The sequence below is a fragment of the Doryrhamphus excisus genome, linkage group LG18 (assembly GCF_037039965.1).
Source record: "Doryrhamphus excisus strain RoL-2023G ecotype Guam linkage group LG18, RoL_Dexc_Guam_v1.1, whole genome shotgun sequence".
Lineage (NCBI taxonomy): Eukaryota > Metazoa > Chordata > Actinopteri > Syngnathiformes > Syngnathidae > Doryrhamphus > Doryrhamphus excisus.
Genome location: NC_136374.1, coordinates 8645825 through 8664152, shown reverse-complemented (window position 1 = coordinate 8664152; position 18328 = coordinate 8645825). Strand labels below are relative to the sequence as shown.

Below are 18328 nucleotides of genomic sequence, written 5' to 3'. Positions count from 1 at the left end.
TCATTCCTTATAGAATAACATTTCAGGACTTTCTTTTTACCATTATTATCATGCAAATATGAAGAAATAAAGCCACTGAAGTATTAGAAACAGCTGTCACTATGATGAAGCTGATAGTGGTTGACTAGCTATTTAGCTTCCTATGTCCTATGTAGTAGCCACTGAAACAGCATCCATATTAAAACAGATATCAGTGCATAATAATGCGGCACATTTCATTGCTGGTAACTGCGGAGATAGTAATGAATTATATTTTAACAACGTTACCCCCAACATTGTACATCACTGCAAACTACCACCACAATAATACACATTATCACTACTCTCCAACAGCCTCACTCAATACTGAACATTACGATCTTTGCATTCTGGTAGTGTATCACCTTTGATGCATGCAATGAAGTGAAATAAAATAATAAGGATTTGCAGGGTTTATTAGGCTGTAAAAGAGCACATCCAGTATATAACAGGCATCAGTATATAGATGATTAAATCATGCCGTCCTAACATCAGATTACAATTGAATAGCTGTCAGTGAACACAATCAAGTCAGCCTCTACCGAACTGACCTTCTTATAAAGTCACAATGCGCTGCTCATTTTTCTGGAAATGCTTCAAAAAACAATCTATATTTGGGTCAATGGACTATCATCTGCCAGTTAAACTCATGTAAAAACCCTTATTTTAATGGCATTGTGTGCCATGAAGATGACATCCATGAGAGTATGACAGCAGCAAGGCATCGTTGAATTATTTCACCGATTATGCGATGGATGATGTTTTACCTGCTCCATTAAGATTCCACGTTTGAGTTTGTTGTAAAGTAGCATCATAAATATTGGGTTTGGTACTCACGCAGTCTTCAGATTCCTCATTCAGGGGGATCCTCGGGGGTGAGTGGCACCTTTGTACCTGATGCTTCCTGCAGAGAGCTCAGTGGAGAGTGTTTGTTTATAGACCCGGTGTATTAAAAGTCTGTGTTTCTTTTCTAAGCTACTCGTTTGCACTTTGTCCTTTTGGCCTCTTCATCCACCCCCCCTCCCTCGTTCCCTCCCTCCTCCATAGGTGCTGGATGCGTGAGGTCACGAAGCAGGCCAGAGGAGAGACACACTTTTGGTTCACTGACGAGAAGTTATTGCATCATATTTTCATAGAGTAGAATGTTCTCTTGATGCCGGTATTCATTTATGTCATTTTGCAAAATATGATTCCTAGCATATAAATGAAATATTTTCATAAAGAGAGCATAGAAAGGACATTTTAAAATATTTACATATGAGAGACTGAAATCACATGATATTTACATGTTAAAATAAATGTAATTAAACACAAAAATAGCTGTCTAGTAAATGGATAACCTATTAATCAAATAACAAAAAAAGTTAGAAGGTGGAGCCATTACATTATTATTAATGTTGAAAAAATTATTCATGACATGTATTCTCTGTGGGAAATACAATGTAATTACAGCATACTGTGCAGGTATAGACAATAAATGGCACGTCTGCAATATTGCTACTTCATCTGCATTATATTATTGCACTATGATGTTTGCAGATGACATTGTGATTTGTAGTGAGAGTAGGGAACTGGTGGAGGAGATGCTAGAAGAGTGGAGGTTTGCCCTGGAAAGGAGAGGAACGAAGATTAGCCATAGCAAGACGGGAGTATATGTGTGTGAATGAGAGGGACCCAAGTGGAAGAGTGAGGTTACAGGGAGAAGAGATACAGAAGGTGGAGAATTTTAAATACCTGGGGTCATCAGTTCAGAACAATGGAGATTATGAAAAGGAGGTATACTATAAAACTGTAGTGAGACCAGCCATGTTGTTTTGGTCTAGAGACGGTGCCACTGAGGAAAAGACAGGAAGCAGAACTGGAGGTAGCAGAGATGAGGATGCTACTTTTTCTACGAATGTCCCATTTCTCAAGCATTTTGGACCGAAGTTTCTATTGTACTTTTTATGTCTTTTAATACACTCATTGACATCAAAATGGAAATGGTCTTGTTTCTACAATGTAACCTTCATAAAGATTTGCAGAATGCTGTGTTTATTAGAAAAATTCCCTATTCACAAATCCAGAGTTAGGCAAGCCAAATATTCACCAGTTTTCTTCTGAACTGAAGATATTATATGAATCACTGATCTGATAATCAAAAACAGAAAAGCAGTGAAAACCTTTCATACATTGGAGAACGTTCTAAAAACAATTCATATGAAGAACAAGCTTAAGTGACATGTTTTCTATTGTTTTTATTTTGTTGTTCTTATTTTCAAGCAATATCCCTTGCACATTCCTTTCTTTGTTAATCACTTTTTCTTATTTATGTTGATATTGTTCTGTAGAATTGCACTTTTATGTTCCTGTAATTCTGCTTATACTGTTTTGTACAGTTGAAGTTTGTTATAAAATATTAAAAAGAAAAAAAAAAGACATGAGGATGCTGAGGTTCTCATTGGGAGTGACCAGGATGGATAGGATCAGGAAGGAGTACATGAGAGGGACATTACATGTTAGAGGCCTTGGAGATAAAGTCAGAGAGGCCAGACTGAGATGGTTGGGACATGTCCAGAGGAGGGATAGTGAATATATTCTGCATGTAAAACTATAATTGTAAACGTTAAAAATGTGTAATGTGTTAACATTTTGGGCTTTCTGGAATGGATGATTCGGATTTACATTATTTCTGATGGGAAAAATGTATTCGGTTAGAGTACATTTTGGTTAGAGCCAGGCCTTCTGGAACATTAACCAAGGTTCCACTATGGAGCTCCACATATTTGTGATTCAGCAGTCGCAACCCTGCAAATTTGCAGATAAAAAAATATATATATATATTTTTTAATTTATTTCATTACAAAACTGTGGTGAGACCAGCCATGGCCTAGAGACGGTGCCACTGAGGAAGCAGAGACTGGACGTAGCAGAGATGAGGATGCTGAGGCTCTCAATGAGAGTGACCAGGATGGATAGGATCAGGAAGGAGTACATGAGAGGGACATTACATGTTAGAGGCATTGGAGATAAAGTCAGAGAGGCCAGACTGAGATGGTTGGGACATGTCCAGAGGAGAGATAGTGAATATATTGGTAGAAGGATGCTGCCAGGTAGGAGGCGTAGAGGAAGACCAAAGAGGAGGTTTATGGATGTAGTGAAGGAGGACATGAGGGTAGTTGGTGTGAGAGAGACAGATGTAGACAACAGGGTTGGTTGCTGTGGCGACCCCTGAAGGGAAAAGTCCAAAGAGGAAGAATAATCTGCATTATATTGCAACAAATGAAAGCAATATCCATATTTCTCACTGTCATTAATAATACATTATCTATCATTTATAGGATTTTTTGAACAGTTGATCAAGTATAATATAATATACAGTTTCCAAGTAGTTCTACAAGTGCCTAATAAAAAGGCTTCATATATTGCCTTTAGTAAATTAACCAGGCCAGCACAACACTAGATAATTACAGCCACCACTCCTAAGTACCAGCATTCGCTGCTTGGTTGCTCTTATTGATTTGTTTTGTGTTTTACTGTCTTACTTGTGGAACCATGTGAAATTCAGACATATACAGTACATGCAATGACCCGCAGGGGGCAGCCTAGAATCATGCATGCTTCCATTAACATCACACAATCACATCAACATTTCTCTTACAGTCTTCTTTATTGAAAGGAGTTTTCATGAGAAGTGTGTTTCTCAGCCGCTACACAGGGCAAGTACAGCATGCACAACAATACACAGTTATACAAATATTTTTTTTTCGTTTTTTTTTTGCACTTCCCCCAACCAACATTCTTCTATTTCTGCATATTTGAGCTACAGGAGAACATCTCAGCTACTCTGTTGCAATATTTTCCAGATAGATTCAATGGAATTACACACACTGCACAGTTTTACAATCACAGTGCGTCATCATTTATTAGTGTTTTTTTTTTTTTCATTGACGAGATGTGGTTTCTTTAGGTTGTGTAACCAAGATTGCTAAGTTTAAATTCAGTGACACTTTTAAACCAGAAAGAAAACAAAGAGGCGCATCATTTGGGAACACAGTGTAAAGGCTAACAAGAGAGTCACAAACACAACATAATAAAGTGCTTCATGCATATTTAAGCCTCACGAGTCAGAAGGAAGAGAGAATTAAAGGATAAGACAGATTGATAAGCATTAGAGTGCTTCTGTATTATTAATTCAATATAAACACAAAAACACACACACACACACACACACAGGCTCTCATCCTGACTGGCTGATCAGGAGGGTCAAAGAGAGCGTGTGACGAGTGACAGTAATCAATCATTGCATCGATCCACTCAGATAACCAGTGAACTTGTATTTGAGGTCAGAGGTCACCTGACTGTCAGATGAGGTCATATACGTGTGATGAGCGATAAGATGTTCTCGATAACCTCCACTAACCTAAAGTTTCATCCATACGGGACTTTGGCTTCAAGTCTTTTTCTCCTCATAAATAAAAGTGCGCTGCTAAACTATTCAAATACCGTAAATGTGGCACATTCAACAGCGGCTGATCATTATACAGTAGCTAAATAAATTAAATATAGATTTTCTCTCAAGCTGGGAGTAATACACATATAAAAATAGTTGCCAGACATATTTTTTTCCCCCCCATGCAAACCAAAGTCAATACCCTACAAGCCCTTCTGCTCGCTTGATGTTGATGTTCTCCTCAGATTTCAAATATTTGCAATAAAAGTACCCTCTTCTCTCTTCAATTGCCATTGTTCACTTGGGACACTGCCTCACACTTTCATTCATTCATTCATTTTCTACCGCTTTTCCTCACGAGGGTCGCGGAGGGTGCTGGAGCCTATCCCAGCTGTCTTCGGGCGAGAGGCGGGGTACACCCTGGACTGGTCGCCAGCCAATCACAGGGCACATATAGACAAACAACCATTCACACTCACATTCATACAATTTGGAGTCGCCAATTAACCTAGCATGTTTTTGGAATGTGGGAGGAAACCGGAGTACCCGGAGAACATGCAAACTCCACACAGAGATGGCCGTGGGTGGAATTGAACCCTGGTCTCCTAGCTGTGAGGTCTGCGTGCTAACCACTCGACCACCGTGCCGCCTGCCCCACACGCAAAGTATAAAACGCCTACGTACTCACTAATGAATGATAATGTAAGATGACTGATGGAATCAGAGTCAGTCTTGCCTTTAGCTTGGTTATCAAGCCAGAGCTACAATCATGCTTCCATCGCTCTCTAAAGCGGATACAGGGCGCCACCATCTTGCACTACATACGTACATGTATGCTGTACTGCAAATTGTCTATTATGCCGTACATTTTCTGCTTGACTCTCATGTATTTTTAGATTATTACTGACTTAAGATAAATAAGACTGCAGAAAAATGGGATATTTTCAGAAAAAAGTAGAATTTTGCGGTGTCACAAATGCTAAATTGCGAATATTCAGGCATCAACTGTACATAAAAATGTCATTGTGTGGTCATATCACCTCGCACTTCGGTATGTGACAAAAATAAATGAAAATAAAATAAAATAATAATAATAAAAAAAAATAATTAAATTATATTAGGAAAGCAGGAAGTGAACAAATGTAACAGTTACTGATTGTAAAAGTACCAGATGGAGGGGTAGGATTTAATAAGCTTTGCTTCTTCCTACTCCTTTTGGACATGTGGAACTGTGAACTGATTATGTGATGCATTCAATTGTAATCTGGTGCAGGTTCAAATGAAATTAAGTAGCATTTGAAAAAATTGGAATTGTATTGTTTACAATAAATGTAAATTAATAGTCGGTTCAATTTTGCTATTCGTACACAAGGATTGTATCCAAAAATATCTGCCTAGCAACAAGTAGTTGAGAAAATCATTTGGCAATTGATGCTGCAGTAGCTTCGACTAATTATTATTTTTTTTTTTTAAAGTAATGAACATAGCGTCATAATGTAGCGGGAATACCGAGTTGAATTCAACTGTAAATATGTTTTTCTCCCACTGTTCCATCAGTTAGAGTAATACATGTCGGCTGTAAACATCATCTGTGATTGACACTTGGCGGAGGTGAGTGTTGAACCTGGCATCCCCCTGACAAGCTACTATAAACACAGACGGTACACACACACACACACACACACACACACACACACTGGTGGGAATATTCACTAAAATGTGCATTCATTCAAGGCTAAAAATAGACTCCAACAGATGCATAATTTACTCAAGTATGAGCAACCTTTTACCGGAGAGACACACTCTAGCAGTGGAGGGACAATATTTATCTTTTATACTTTTTTTCGATTGAAAAATATCATTTTGTAATATATATATATATGTTTTGAGTATAATCTATAACAGGTTTGGTTGAGGGACATACAAGTACAGCACATACTGTATTAACACATTGGTTAGATGAGGTTAGCAAAAAATAAGTATGTTAAAAAAAAAACATAAATAAAAATAATAATAATAATAATATACAAAGCTGCACTGTTCAGTAGTCACCTGCAGCGCTCTCGACCATGTCACACAGGAAGGAAGTAACGGAGGAAGAAGAAGCAGCAGGGGGAAGGAAGGCGACGCCAAGGAAGATGGAGGTGCGTTTACAGCAGGTGACAATGAAGCTACAAAGATGGCTGATCGTCTGCATACAGATTTGGAGAGTTAAGTAAAAGGTGAGCCTGTAAAAGAGAGAGAGAGCGAGAGAGGGAGGAAGGAGGAGCAGTGAGAGACATCAGAGCCAAGCGTGGACACAAAGACAGATGGTAGAGAGGAAGAGACAACAGCCAGCCAGCTAAATTTGCCACAGGGAACGTGTCATTTTCCTTTTTCCCAGGGAATGATGGGGTGTGTTTGGGATGTGCACACAGAACTCCGGGGCCCACATTTAGAGTTCACACAATGTCAAATACGGCAGCAGGGTAGAAAAGCTTACATTTCATCTTCACAAAAATGTCATTAGGGATTTAACCACGGGCCGACTCACTTCACTTACTGACAGGAAAAAAAATTCTTTTTTGTCACATTTTTTTAATGCATGGGTGAGCCGGATGATGGTTGTTTTTTTTGGGAAAGTGCACTCCAGTGGTATGCACACTTCCTGTATGTAACTTTAACGTGAAAGGCTTGAGTCTCAGTCTGACATTTTTGAGTATCTTAGCCATAATCCCATAACCCCAGTTCTGGCTAAAACCAAGGACAAGAAGAGGGGCAAGACTCATAATAATAATAATAATAATTTAACTTACATAATTGGCCAAGATTCATTGAAAAAGTGAGCAAAAGTCATTAAAAAATATGTTTAGAAATACAAATGAACTGCTGGTTCTTGTTAATGCCATAATAAAGATTTTAGATAGGGGAGGGAAGAGCCATATAGTTAGTGGAACCTTGGTTAGTGTACTGTCGAGTTAAATGCAGAAATGCCCCCCCCCCCAAAAAAAAAAAATCTTGTAATGTTAAAGAATCCATTTAAAAATTATTGAATCCAAAAAATTCCTGAAATTTTCATCCAAATCCATCCTGAACTTGTCAAGTTACAGAAACGCCACGCTGTGTTTGGCGGAGGTAAATATACGACTGCACTCTGCATTTTATTTCTGCTACATTACCTTGCATTGCTCCTCATAAGGCTGCACTCTGTGTGTATGCTATCGGACCCGCCTCTACCCACCGAGACTAAGAGACTGACAAAAGCGCTCACTTCCTTCAATCCGTTGTTCTATGCAACAATTGTGTCAAGGTGCTGAAACCAATGGAGGCGGGAGGCAGGGAAAACAGGCACACATAAAAACAACAATATACTGAGGCAAGCAAAATTGTTCAATTTCACTCATTCATTCATTTTCTATCGCTTTTCCTCACAAGGGTCGTGGGGGGTGCTGGAGCCTATCCCAGCTGTCTTCGGGCGAGAGACGGGGTACACTGTGATTGGACTGGTCGCCAGCCAATCACAGGGCAGATATAGACAAACAACCATTCACACTCACATTCATACCTATGGACAATTTGGAGTCGCCAATTAACCTAGCATGTTTTTGGAATGTGGGAGGAAACCGGAGTAAACCCACGCATGCACGCTCAATGCATGATCTAATCTAATCTAATCTAATCTAATCTAATCTAATCTAATCTAATCTAATCTAATCTAATCTAATCTAAAGCACATATTGCTCTTGTCAATGAGCCGTGGGTCTTTCTGTGGGATCCCCCTCCAATCCAGAAACATTCACAGTCAGTTCAGTCTTGCTTGTAACATAAAAACACACAAGGAACATATTTGTTTTACTTTTCATGTGTGCTTGTGTGCTTGAAAGCGTTATGTGCAATATTGCAAATAAGTGGTAATAAATAACTATAATAAATAACTGGTGGCAATGCAGTTTTGCATGAAAAACGGTGGACAACACAAAGAAATGTTGCTTCAAGCACTCGAGAGAAAAGATGGATTAATTTATTCCGCAGGGTAAAGCTGATTGATGAAATGTGTTTTTACGTAACGGCTGATATATCAAGTGAGTTCTTACCTAGCTGACTTTTGTATTAGCTGGCGGTGGCCTCCGAGTGCAAGCCGCTGAATTTGGACGGGTCCCGGTTGTCACATATGTCAGTTGAGGACACGGCGTTGACATTCAAACACATGCTGCACAACAGAGAGCAATCAGCATCAACATCAATATCGAATAGCTCCGCGTTCCACCGCTGACAAGAAACCTGCTATACGCATCACTGACACTACGGTACAGCAAAGATTCCCCCTCTGAGGAATAAAATTTAATCTTCCCAAAAGTATTCCTGCTTGTCAGTCTGCAGAATGGAGATCCAAGATGGAGTCTTACCTGTTGTCATTGATGTCTGTGGTGTTTCCTGTGGACACAGAGACGTGTGTGAGGGAGGGTGCAGGCACATGCACAGTGGGCAGCACTGTGACATGCATCTCATTTCAAGTCATTTCAATTCCTATGTTCTGAATGTCCCCTTTGGGGAAATAACGCATGTTTTGTGTACAGTAGGAACAAATGGTGGGCTAAACAGCATGCATGCAAGCATGCATGAAGGCTCTGCACATCTGTTCAGGGCGCTGTGAGCATTTTGGGGGTTCACTGCCTTGCTGAGCATTGCCACTTTATAGTTAGACCCTGACTTTATTATTTATTATTGTTTATTCAGCCTTCAGTGGTTTATCTCAGGAGAAAACCTTACTTAAAGGGGACCAATTATGTTCATTTTTAGCCCTTTGTATTGACTCCTATAGAGCAGCTACACACAATAACCCGCAGAGAAAGCTTTCTAGATCTTCCACAATCTGCACCTAGTCCAACTGTATTTCCTTGGATTGCCAAAACGGTCTGTTTTAATTTATTCCACATATTGCCCGCATTCGAGCAAGCCCACTCGACTGTGATTGATACCACTCGTCTTGTACAGCTAATAAAAAAACAAACAAGAAAACTGTAAAATTAAATGACATAGTTTGATGTGGTCTGATGTTTAAAGTGCTCCTGAAAAAGCTGATAGTATAACACTTTTACAGATAAAATTAGACAAATAATTCAAGGAAAATTATATAGTATAAAATAGTGTGTGTGTGTGTGTGTGTGTGTGTGTTAAATATATGTTCTGGCCCCCCCGGACAATTTTGTTAACTCAATGCGGCCCACGAGTCAAAATATTTGCCCACCCCTGATCTAATCTAATCTAATCTAATCTAATCTAATCTAATCTAATCTAATCTAATCTAATCTAATCTAATCTAATCTAATCTAATCTAATCTAAAGCACATATTGCTCTTGTCAATGAGCCGTGGGTCTTTCTGTGGGATCCCCCTCCAATCCAAAAACATTCATATGTATTGTATTGACTCCTATAGAGCAGCTACACACAATAACCCGCTGACAAAGCTTTCTAGATCTTCCACAATCTGCACCTAGTCCAACTGTATTTCCTTGGATTGCCAAAACGGTCTGTTTTTAATTTATTCCACATATTGCCCGCATCCGAGCAAGCCCACTCAACTGTGATTGATCCCACTCGTCTTGTACAGCTAATAATTTGTAGGTCCCCTTTAAGCTACCATACAGTTTTTCCCCACAAAAATAAATTTATTCACTTTATTCAGCATGCAGAACCCGAGTACCCGGAGAAAACCCACGCATGCACGGGGAGAACATGAAAACTCCACACAGAGATGGCCGAGGGTGGAATTGAACTCTGGTCTCCTAGCTGTGTGGTCTGCTGTGAGTCCGCTAACCACTCGACGAACGTGCAGCTGAGATTTTTTTTTGTAAAAAAAAAAAATCAATTAAAATAAAAATCAATAAAAAATATCAAATGATTTAGGGGGGTTTAAGAACATTTTAGGGGGGCTGAAGCCCCTTTTAAAATGGGCCTCATGACGGCACTGGTCTGGTTTAAATGCTTGATTGAGCATGTCGAGCCTCGCTATTTATGCCTATTCTCAGTGAAGCACAAGACTCATCAAGGTTTATGTCACACCTACTGCTGCTGACTATTATTCTCTGAGTAATATCACTTGACCTTGACGTTATCCAACATTCCATACTACTAAATAATAAATGTATGATCTGTGCTGATATCGTATTGATATCGGTATTGGATCGGAAAGTGAAAAAATTGTATCATTTTAAAAGTTGTGACATTTTAAAAAAACAAAAACAAGCAACAGAAAGTTAATTTGTAGTAGTAAACACATTTGAACTACAAATACTAGATGTCTATATATTATTTGACCATCTCCACACAACCCAACACTGCCACAGATAGATCACAGTCCTCAGACAGCCTCCCGTTGTTATGCCTGATTTGTTAATGTGATAAAATGACATTTACATGCTGTTCATAATAATGTTCCATCCTCAAACAAAATAATGCTTTTCTATCAGGTATCTGTTCCCCTAAGAAGACAAATAATAGCCCTAGCTTGTAAAAGGTCACTTTATTTCTCCACTTCCCACAAATGACCACACTGACATTCTCCTGCTGAGGACGCCATCACTCCTCACACAATCTTCTCCACATAAAAATGACTAAACATCCACAGAGCCAAAGTCAGTCAATTACATTAGTGGGTATTTTGTATGAGCGGTGTCGTCTGTATTTCTATCTCATCTTGTGTCCCTGAACTACTCATGCGGGGAATCATCACCATTCTGGCTTCTCACACACTTGAAAGCTAAAAAAAAATGCACACTCCCTGGGTGCTTCATTATCCTATTTCTATTCTATTCGCTATTTATTATCCTAAGAAGTGATTTTGGTATTTTCATCCTCTTATGTTGCTTTTAAGGGAAACAGGATATTATACTGTGCAGTTCAATAGCATTGCAAACTATTCCCACAATAAAAATGCATCGATCACATCATCATCTTTGTAAAGGAACAATTTTATCTTTATATTAGGTCTGTATTGATTGTGCAGCAGTGAGCGTACAAATCATAGGCTTCCACTCATTGTTATACAAGGCTCAGGCTGTCGTAAATTTTGCACTTTGTGCAAATTTAACGACTTTGACTATTGTCAGGGAACCTTGTGGGCGGCCGGATTGTGGGAGTGTATCTTTTGCAGGAAGAAAATATGTGGCGGATAATGCAAACCCAGCAGGAACCGTCATGTCCTCTCCTGAAATGTACCAGAAAGGCATTTTGAGGTACAATGCTTGGACAGTCTCACATACTGTACAGTTTCTGCTGCAGCTTATTGGAACTCTCCACACGTAAGTCCAAAAATATGCATCCATCTGAGTGGAAATCACCCTAAACACACCAACAAATAGGAAATAGGTCATTTAAAACTATTTTAGTTTGTTATAGTGATGGTAATTTTAGCTTTTCCGTTTTTTTTTTTTTTTACTACAGCTGGATTTAAGAAGGTGTGCTATCATTAACATAACATAGGAAATGCTATCATTCTTGCTGACATGAGCTGACACAGGGAGCCTTATCTGTCTACTCCAGAACCCTTTAATGATGGACTCTTATCACACAAGTCATGCATGGAATGATGAACAGGTGATATGCATGCATCCTGTTTAAATATGTATCTAAATGTATCAATCACTGCTACGAAGGCAAACTAAAGAAGTCAGCTCATGGAGATGAACTATGTGACAGAGGTGATATTCAGCATTTGTTACTGTGAAAATGTGTGGATTTTTTGATACAAATATTTTTTTTATTTGAGGGAAAACATAACATTTTGCTCGTATAATCTCCATAATTAGGCTATTTATTGGCAGAGAAAAAAACAGACCCTTGGGGAAGTTGACATTATGTGTCAATGCAGACGTCAGCTCATTTGCATGTACACTTCCTTAATTTGACTTTGTGTGTGGAATATGCTGTTTACATTTAATGAGGTGTAATTATTTTTTTGAGTTTGATCAAAGTACATGTACAGCAAAATGAACAATGAGATGTTATACTATGAGAAACATAAACATAAATACACTGTTTCGTATTATTTATGTAATTGTCTTCATCACTAACTTTTTCCTGTGATGTGCAAACGGGCTGAAATTGACATCAGATTGTGTTTTACACACAACAGGAACCAAGAAAGTACTCGATCACACATAACTAGCGCGTAGCACACCTCTACTCATTGGGACAAAAAGACTGAATGACCGATGGGGGTTCACTCGCTCTATTTAGTCGACTATAGGTGTTGACACAGATGCGCGGAGAAACAAACATGTATGCACACAATTACAGAGTTCATTGAATTGAACTTCAGGGCAATGCACACTGGAAAGTACACTTCTCCAAAAGGAAGTTACCCAGCATGTCGTGCAGGTTATAAATCAGGAGAAAATAATATAGTTTTGCATGTATAGGCATCACATTACGTGTTCTACGTGTCTTACTTGCAGAGGTCGGTGCAGGTCACTGATTAGCAAGTCTCAAGTAAAGAGTAAAGTAAGGACATGCAAGTCCAAGTCAAGTCTCAAGGCAAGACAAGACAAGTCGAGTCAAGGCCGAAATCATTCATTCATTCATTCATTTTCTACCGCTTTTCCTCACAAGGGTCGCGGAGGGGTGCTGGAGCCTATCTCAGCTGTCTTCGGGTGAGAGGCGGGGTACACCCTGGACTGGTGGCCAGCCAATCACAGGGCACATATAGACAAACAACCATTCACACTCACATTCATACCTATGGACAATTTGGAGTGGCCAATTAACCTAGCATGTTTTTGGAATGTGGGAGGAAACCGGAGTACTCGGAGAAAACCCATGCATGCACGGGGAGAACATGCAAACTCCACACAGAGATGGCCGAGGGTGGAATTGAACCCTGGTCTCCTAGCTGTGAGTTCTGCGCGCTAACCACTAGCCCGCCGTGCTGCCCGGCCGAAATCATAGGCTTGAAATTTCCCAGTCCTGAGAAATGCTTCATGTAATCCACACATTTTGTTGTTTGTTCTTAAACATGATTTGACCTGAATAGATGCATTCAATGTGGCAGATTTTATGGGAAAATATGTTGTCTTGCTGGAAATTACATAACAATCATGTTAGTTAATACTTTGAATGGGTACACATTGACTGAAAATGTCTAATAGTCAAGTAGTCATCAGACTAAAGTCCGAGTCATTAGTGTCAAATGCCGAGTCAAGTTGCAAGTCATTATTGCTATTGTCAAGTCAACACCAAAGTCATCAAAAGTCATCATTGTGACTTGAATCTGACTCAAGTCCAAGTTGTGTGACTTGGATCCACACCTCTGGTTACTTGTGTTATTTATGGCAGCCTTGGCATTCCGTTTGATTTGTGTAGTGGGTGTACGGCTATAAATTTTAAGCTAATTCATTCCAAAATGAAAGCACTTCCTCAAGGAAATTGATGCTATGTACAGTAGCACCATAGGCATATCCCTGGCTTGATTAGAATATCAAAAATATACATTTTTATGGGAGTCGCAATTGCTGAATAGCAGGGATCTACTGTTGTACAAATCATTATTCTCATGGGCTTGAGCTCACCATTTTCCGAATCAAGCATCTCTGCGGTGTCGTTTTGGCTTGCAGGGGGCCTACAAACAGCAGGAGGAGCACAAACAATAATCACATTTTTATTGTGATTGCTAGTAAACAAACACACACATAATATTATGCATCCCCGGCTGCTCACGTGTTCTGTGCATTGTTCTGGTGGTCAAAGTGCTTGGCGGGCCGGTTCTGGTTGGTTTCAGGTGCAGTATGTTCGCTTTCCAGTGGCCGAGCAGCAGCATCGGTTTGTGGAATTTGTGCGTCTTCGTGAGGAACATCAGGAAGAGCAACCGGGTGATCGTTGTAGCCTCGGATGAAAACGGTGTGAGTGGGGGAGGGGTGGCCAGGACGCACAGGCTTGGCTGTGAAAAAAAAAAATACAAACTAATGTTGTGATGTAAAACAAAAACATATAATGTAAACAGATATACAGTAATCACTCATACAGTATATAGAAATGTCATATTTTGTGTGGGTTTTCTCCGGGTACTCCGGTTTCCTCCCACATTCCAAAAACATGCTAGGTTAATTGGCGACTCCAAATTGTCCATAGGTATGAATGTGAGTGTGAATGGTTGTTTGTCTATATGTGCCCTGTGATTGGCTGGCGATCAGTCCAGGGTGTACCCTGCCTCTGTTTTTGGAATGTGGGAGGAAACCGGAATACCCGGAGAAAACCCACGCATGCACGGGGAGAACATGCAAACTCCACACAGAGATGGCCGAGGGTGGAATTGAACCCTGGTCTCCTAGCTGTGAGGTCTGTGCACTAACCACTCGACCGTCGTGCCGCCCTACCTCATAATAATAATTTATAATAATAATAATTATTATTATTAATTATTATTATAATTATAATAAATTATTAGATCCCACAAATAATTATAGCAATAAAAATAACACCTCTATAGTAACTTTTACACACATTATTACCAAATACACCCCCATAATAAGAGTAAATAAGCTATTTAAAACACAAGTAAGACTGTGTTGTTGTACATGTGTTCCGGTGATAGGGGAGATGAGTGAAGCAGGCAGACAGGAAGTGATGTCAGGGGTTCAGAGTTGAGTTTTAGCATTTTAGGGATAATTATACGTGTTGTGACATAAATCACTTGTTTACAATTAAAACGATGCTAGATCGTGACTAGTGCCACATAAATCTGAAAAAACTGCAATAAAAGCTTCTTGTTCCGGTGATCAAGTCTGGTGCTTGTGTGTCTCACCTACCATTAAAGTAACATTACTGACATCTAGAGGCCAGTGCAGAGTACTACAAAAAATCCCTAGTTTTTTTTAGCCATTTTTATGCTTAGAAATGCTTCAGTTAGGCAAAAAAAGTAAAATATGCTTCAATATGCATGTTTTTTATTTATATTTTCCAAATGTACCGGATACCTGCATAATGCGTGCTTCAGCATTGATGAATCTGTGAAATTGCACGTTTTCAATCTATTTTTAAAACATATCTCATTCACCTCAGGTCAGCCATAATTTATGAAAAATGCACTTATGGGCACATCAATTACTCGCATTTTCTTTGCCATTCGAGAGCGTCTAGGAAGGTAACACCCATAAACAGCAGACATCTACGTGTAGCTAATATTTTAGCCAGTGGGTGTAGAGTAGTGTGTGTCTGCTTATCATCATACAAGAAGTTAAGCTCTAAAAAAAAAAAATTTTTTTTGCCCCTTCGCAAAAAATAAAATGAGCTGGTATTGTCAAAACGATCTCATGGGTGGCCAGATTGTGAGACCTTCAAACTAATACCTTTTTCCTTCACAGCAAAAAATATTGACTGATAAAATCTGAAAGTGACAAGAAAAAAGTCATTTTGAGTTTCTTGTGAGACTTAATGATATTCATACAAAGAAACGGCAATATGTGTCGGTCAAAAACCATGGGAAATAACAAGGAGCTGGAGAGAGTAACTTGAGGATACACAGACATGCACCCACCCACGCTTTTGAGGGGTGGGGGGGGGTGAGAGCAGGGCAGAAATCACAGCAGACACGAGGCGATGGTTGCACTATGTGAGAGCATTCTCACGCTGCAACGCAGGGGCAATTATAACACATGAAGGTGATGAAACACATAGACAGCCTGCCCAAAGTTAATAGTCACATTTCCTAAATTGGGTTCTACATTCAAATCTATATGACATATGGGGGGGGGGGTGTTTTCAGGTCAAAATGGCATAGCCATCTAAACAAGCCAACACGGGAATGATGATGTTACTGACCCACCGCCACCTTGTTGCGGTCACATGACCAGATGACATAATATCGGAATATTTCAACAAACATGGCTCCCGTCAGTCAGAATTCTCCTGCTATTTTGTTGCCTTATACTACATAATGACTCACACACGCAGTTACTGTCCTTGTGAGCAGAAGACAATGAGCTTTCGTTCTTTCTTCTTCTATGGTTTGGTGTAATGATTCATTTTAATAACGATTCAATTTGTATCCCGATTTGTGGTTGCCGATAGGATTCAAGGATAATACAATCTATACAATCAATTCAATAACAATAAAAATAAATAAATAAATAACAATAAAAAAAAAATAAAAAAAAAAAAAATAAAAAAATAAATAAATAAATAAATAAAAAAATTAAAAAATTAAAAAATTAAAAAATTAAAAAATTAAAAAATTAAAAAATTAAAAAATTAAAAAATTAAAACATTAAAAAATTAAAAAATAAATAGATAGATAGATAGATAGATAGATAGATAGATAGATACATACATACATACATACATACATACATACATACATACATACATACATACATACATACATACATACATAAATAAATAGATAAATGTGCCCAGTTATTGGCTGGCGACCAGCCCAGGGTGTACCCCGCCTCTCGCCCGAAGACGGCTGGGATAGGCTCCAGCACCCCCCGCATCCCTCGTGAGGATAAGTGGTAGAAAATGAATGAATGAATAAATAAAATTAAAAAAAATAAATTATTATATTTTTTAAAAATTATAAAAAAATAACTTAAATTATATTAGGAAAGCAGGAAGTGAACAAATGTAACAGTGACTGATTGTAAAAGTACCAATTGGAGGGGTAGGATTTAATAAGCTTTGCTTCTTCCTACTGATCTAGAGCATAGGTCTAAAGACATACAAAACATCCTTGCTTTGCATATTGTCCCCATTATTTTCACTGATAAGAAGAATCAAATAAAAACAGATTAGTTAAAACATGAAGTGAATCAACTGTATTTCACAACTCCCATGACCACCGCATATCCGGAAGACGATGAGGTCACAGTAACATTTAACGTCTTTATCATTAAAAGTGCTAAAAAAAAAACCCTCATCCTAGTTTTGATTGAGTTGATTGAGTTGATTGTTTAAGCACAAAATCTTCCTAGTATCTTCTTCCTGCAAGCGATTTTCTTAAAAATGAAAGTCTTTTTCGAACACAACCTACAATAGTTGGCTAAAATGCTTCTAAGCCATTTTTTCTTACTTAGCATTCCAGTGAAGAAAGCATGAGTTTGTAAGATAGTTACCTATGTGTGCGGCATGAGGGCGACGGAAGGGATTTCGCACTCTCATAACATCTTTGATACGCTCCACCTCCTGCTGGTAACGGTGTCGATCTTTCATGGCGCCCTCTTTCGCCTCCTTCAGCGCACCCTCCAGTGCCTTGACTCGCTCAGCTGTAGACCGTAAACGTTTCTCCAGTTTGGGAAGCTCACAGCGAAGGTCTGCATTGTCTCGTACCAGCTGCAATAAAAAGCCACAATGGCTAAAGTGTCATTAAAAAAAAAACATGCTAATTAGTAATTTGACTACCTAGTTTGCAACAGTAATTATTAAACTACATTTCAAACAGCCTGCCCTCATTTTGGCCGTTTGATGGTTTCCCCAGGCACAGCACAGAGTATATACTGCAGCCGAATTAACAGAGTGACCTGGAACATGAACAAGCGAACTGGAACATTTGTGTCAGCCAGAGCCAAGTAGATGCAGCTGGGTGGAACCACTGACAAAGCTGATTTGATGGGCAAACAGCCTCTGGCAAAGGAGAGACAATATACTCAGGTATTGCAAATTGAGAGCTACCAGTGAACACCAGTAAACCCGTGGATGGATGGATGGCTTCAGTAATAGGCTTGCTCACCATTCATGGTGGATCAGTGATATTGTTACTGTTTCAGTGTGCGCTGTGCAATTGTATTCATTATAGAGGGAAATAATTACATTCACAACTCTATAGGGAGGCAATTTTCCTTCCAAAACACATTTTGTCTGAAAAGCAATGCAAAACGCTGCAATCCAAAACCATGTTTTGGTTGGCG

General features: G+C 39.0%; 1 protein-coding gene across 5 annotated transcripts in view; it reads right to left on the bottom strand.

The window, feature by feature from the left end:
• kif5ab (kinesin family member 5A, b) overlaps positions 1-18328 on the bottom strand; it is a 105338-nt gene that overhangs the window by 9800 nt on the left and 77210 nt on the right. For 2 of the 5 annotated variants that reach the window (XR_013630309.1, XR_013630308.1), the window contains exons 24-29: positions 17537-17753; positions 14145-14364; positions 13997-14046; positions 8836-8863; positions 8524-8639; positions 4959-6678 (exon numbers count right to left, since the gene is read on the bottom strand). Coding sequence is in view for 1 of the 5 variants with exons in the window: in XM_078798689.1 (XP_078654815.1) it covers positions 8540-8639; positions 8836-8863; positions 13997-14046; positions 14145-14364; positions 17537-17753 (615 nt within the window). In the remaining 4 variants the exon portion in view is untranslated. Of the gene's footprint in view, positions 1-2067; positions 3229-3648; positions 6679-8523; positions 8640-8835; positions 8864-13996; positions 14047-14144; positions 14365-17536; positions 17754-18328 lie in introns of those variants that run through there. The other 3 variants (XR_013630310.1, XM_078798689.1, XR_013630311.1) reach the window with 3 other exon arrangements.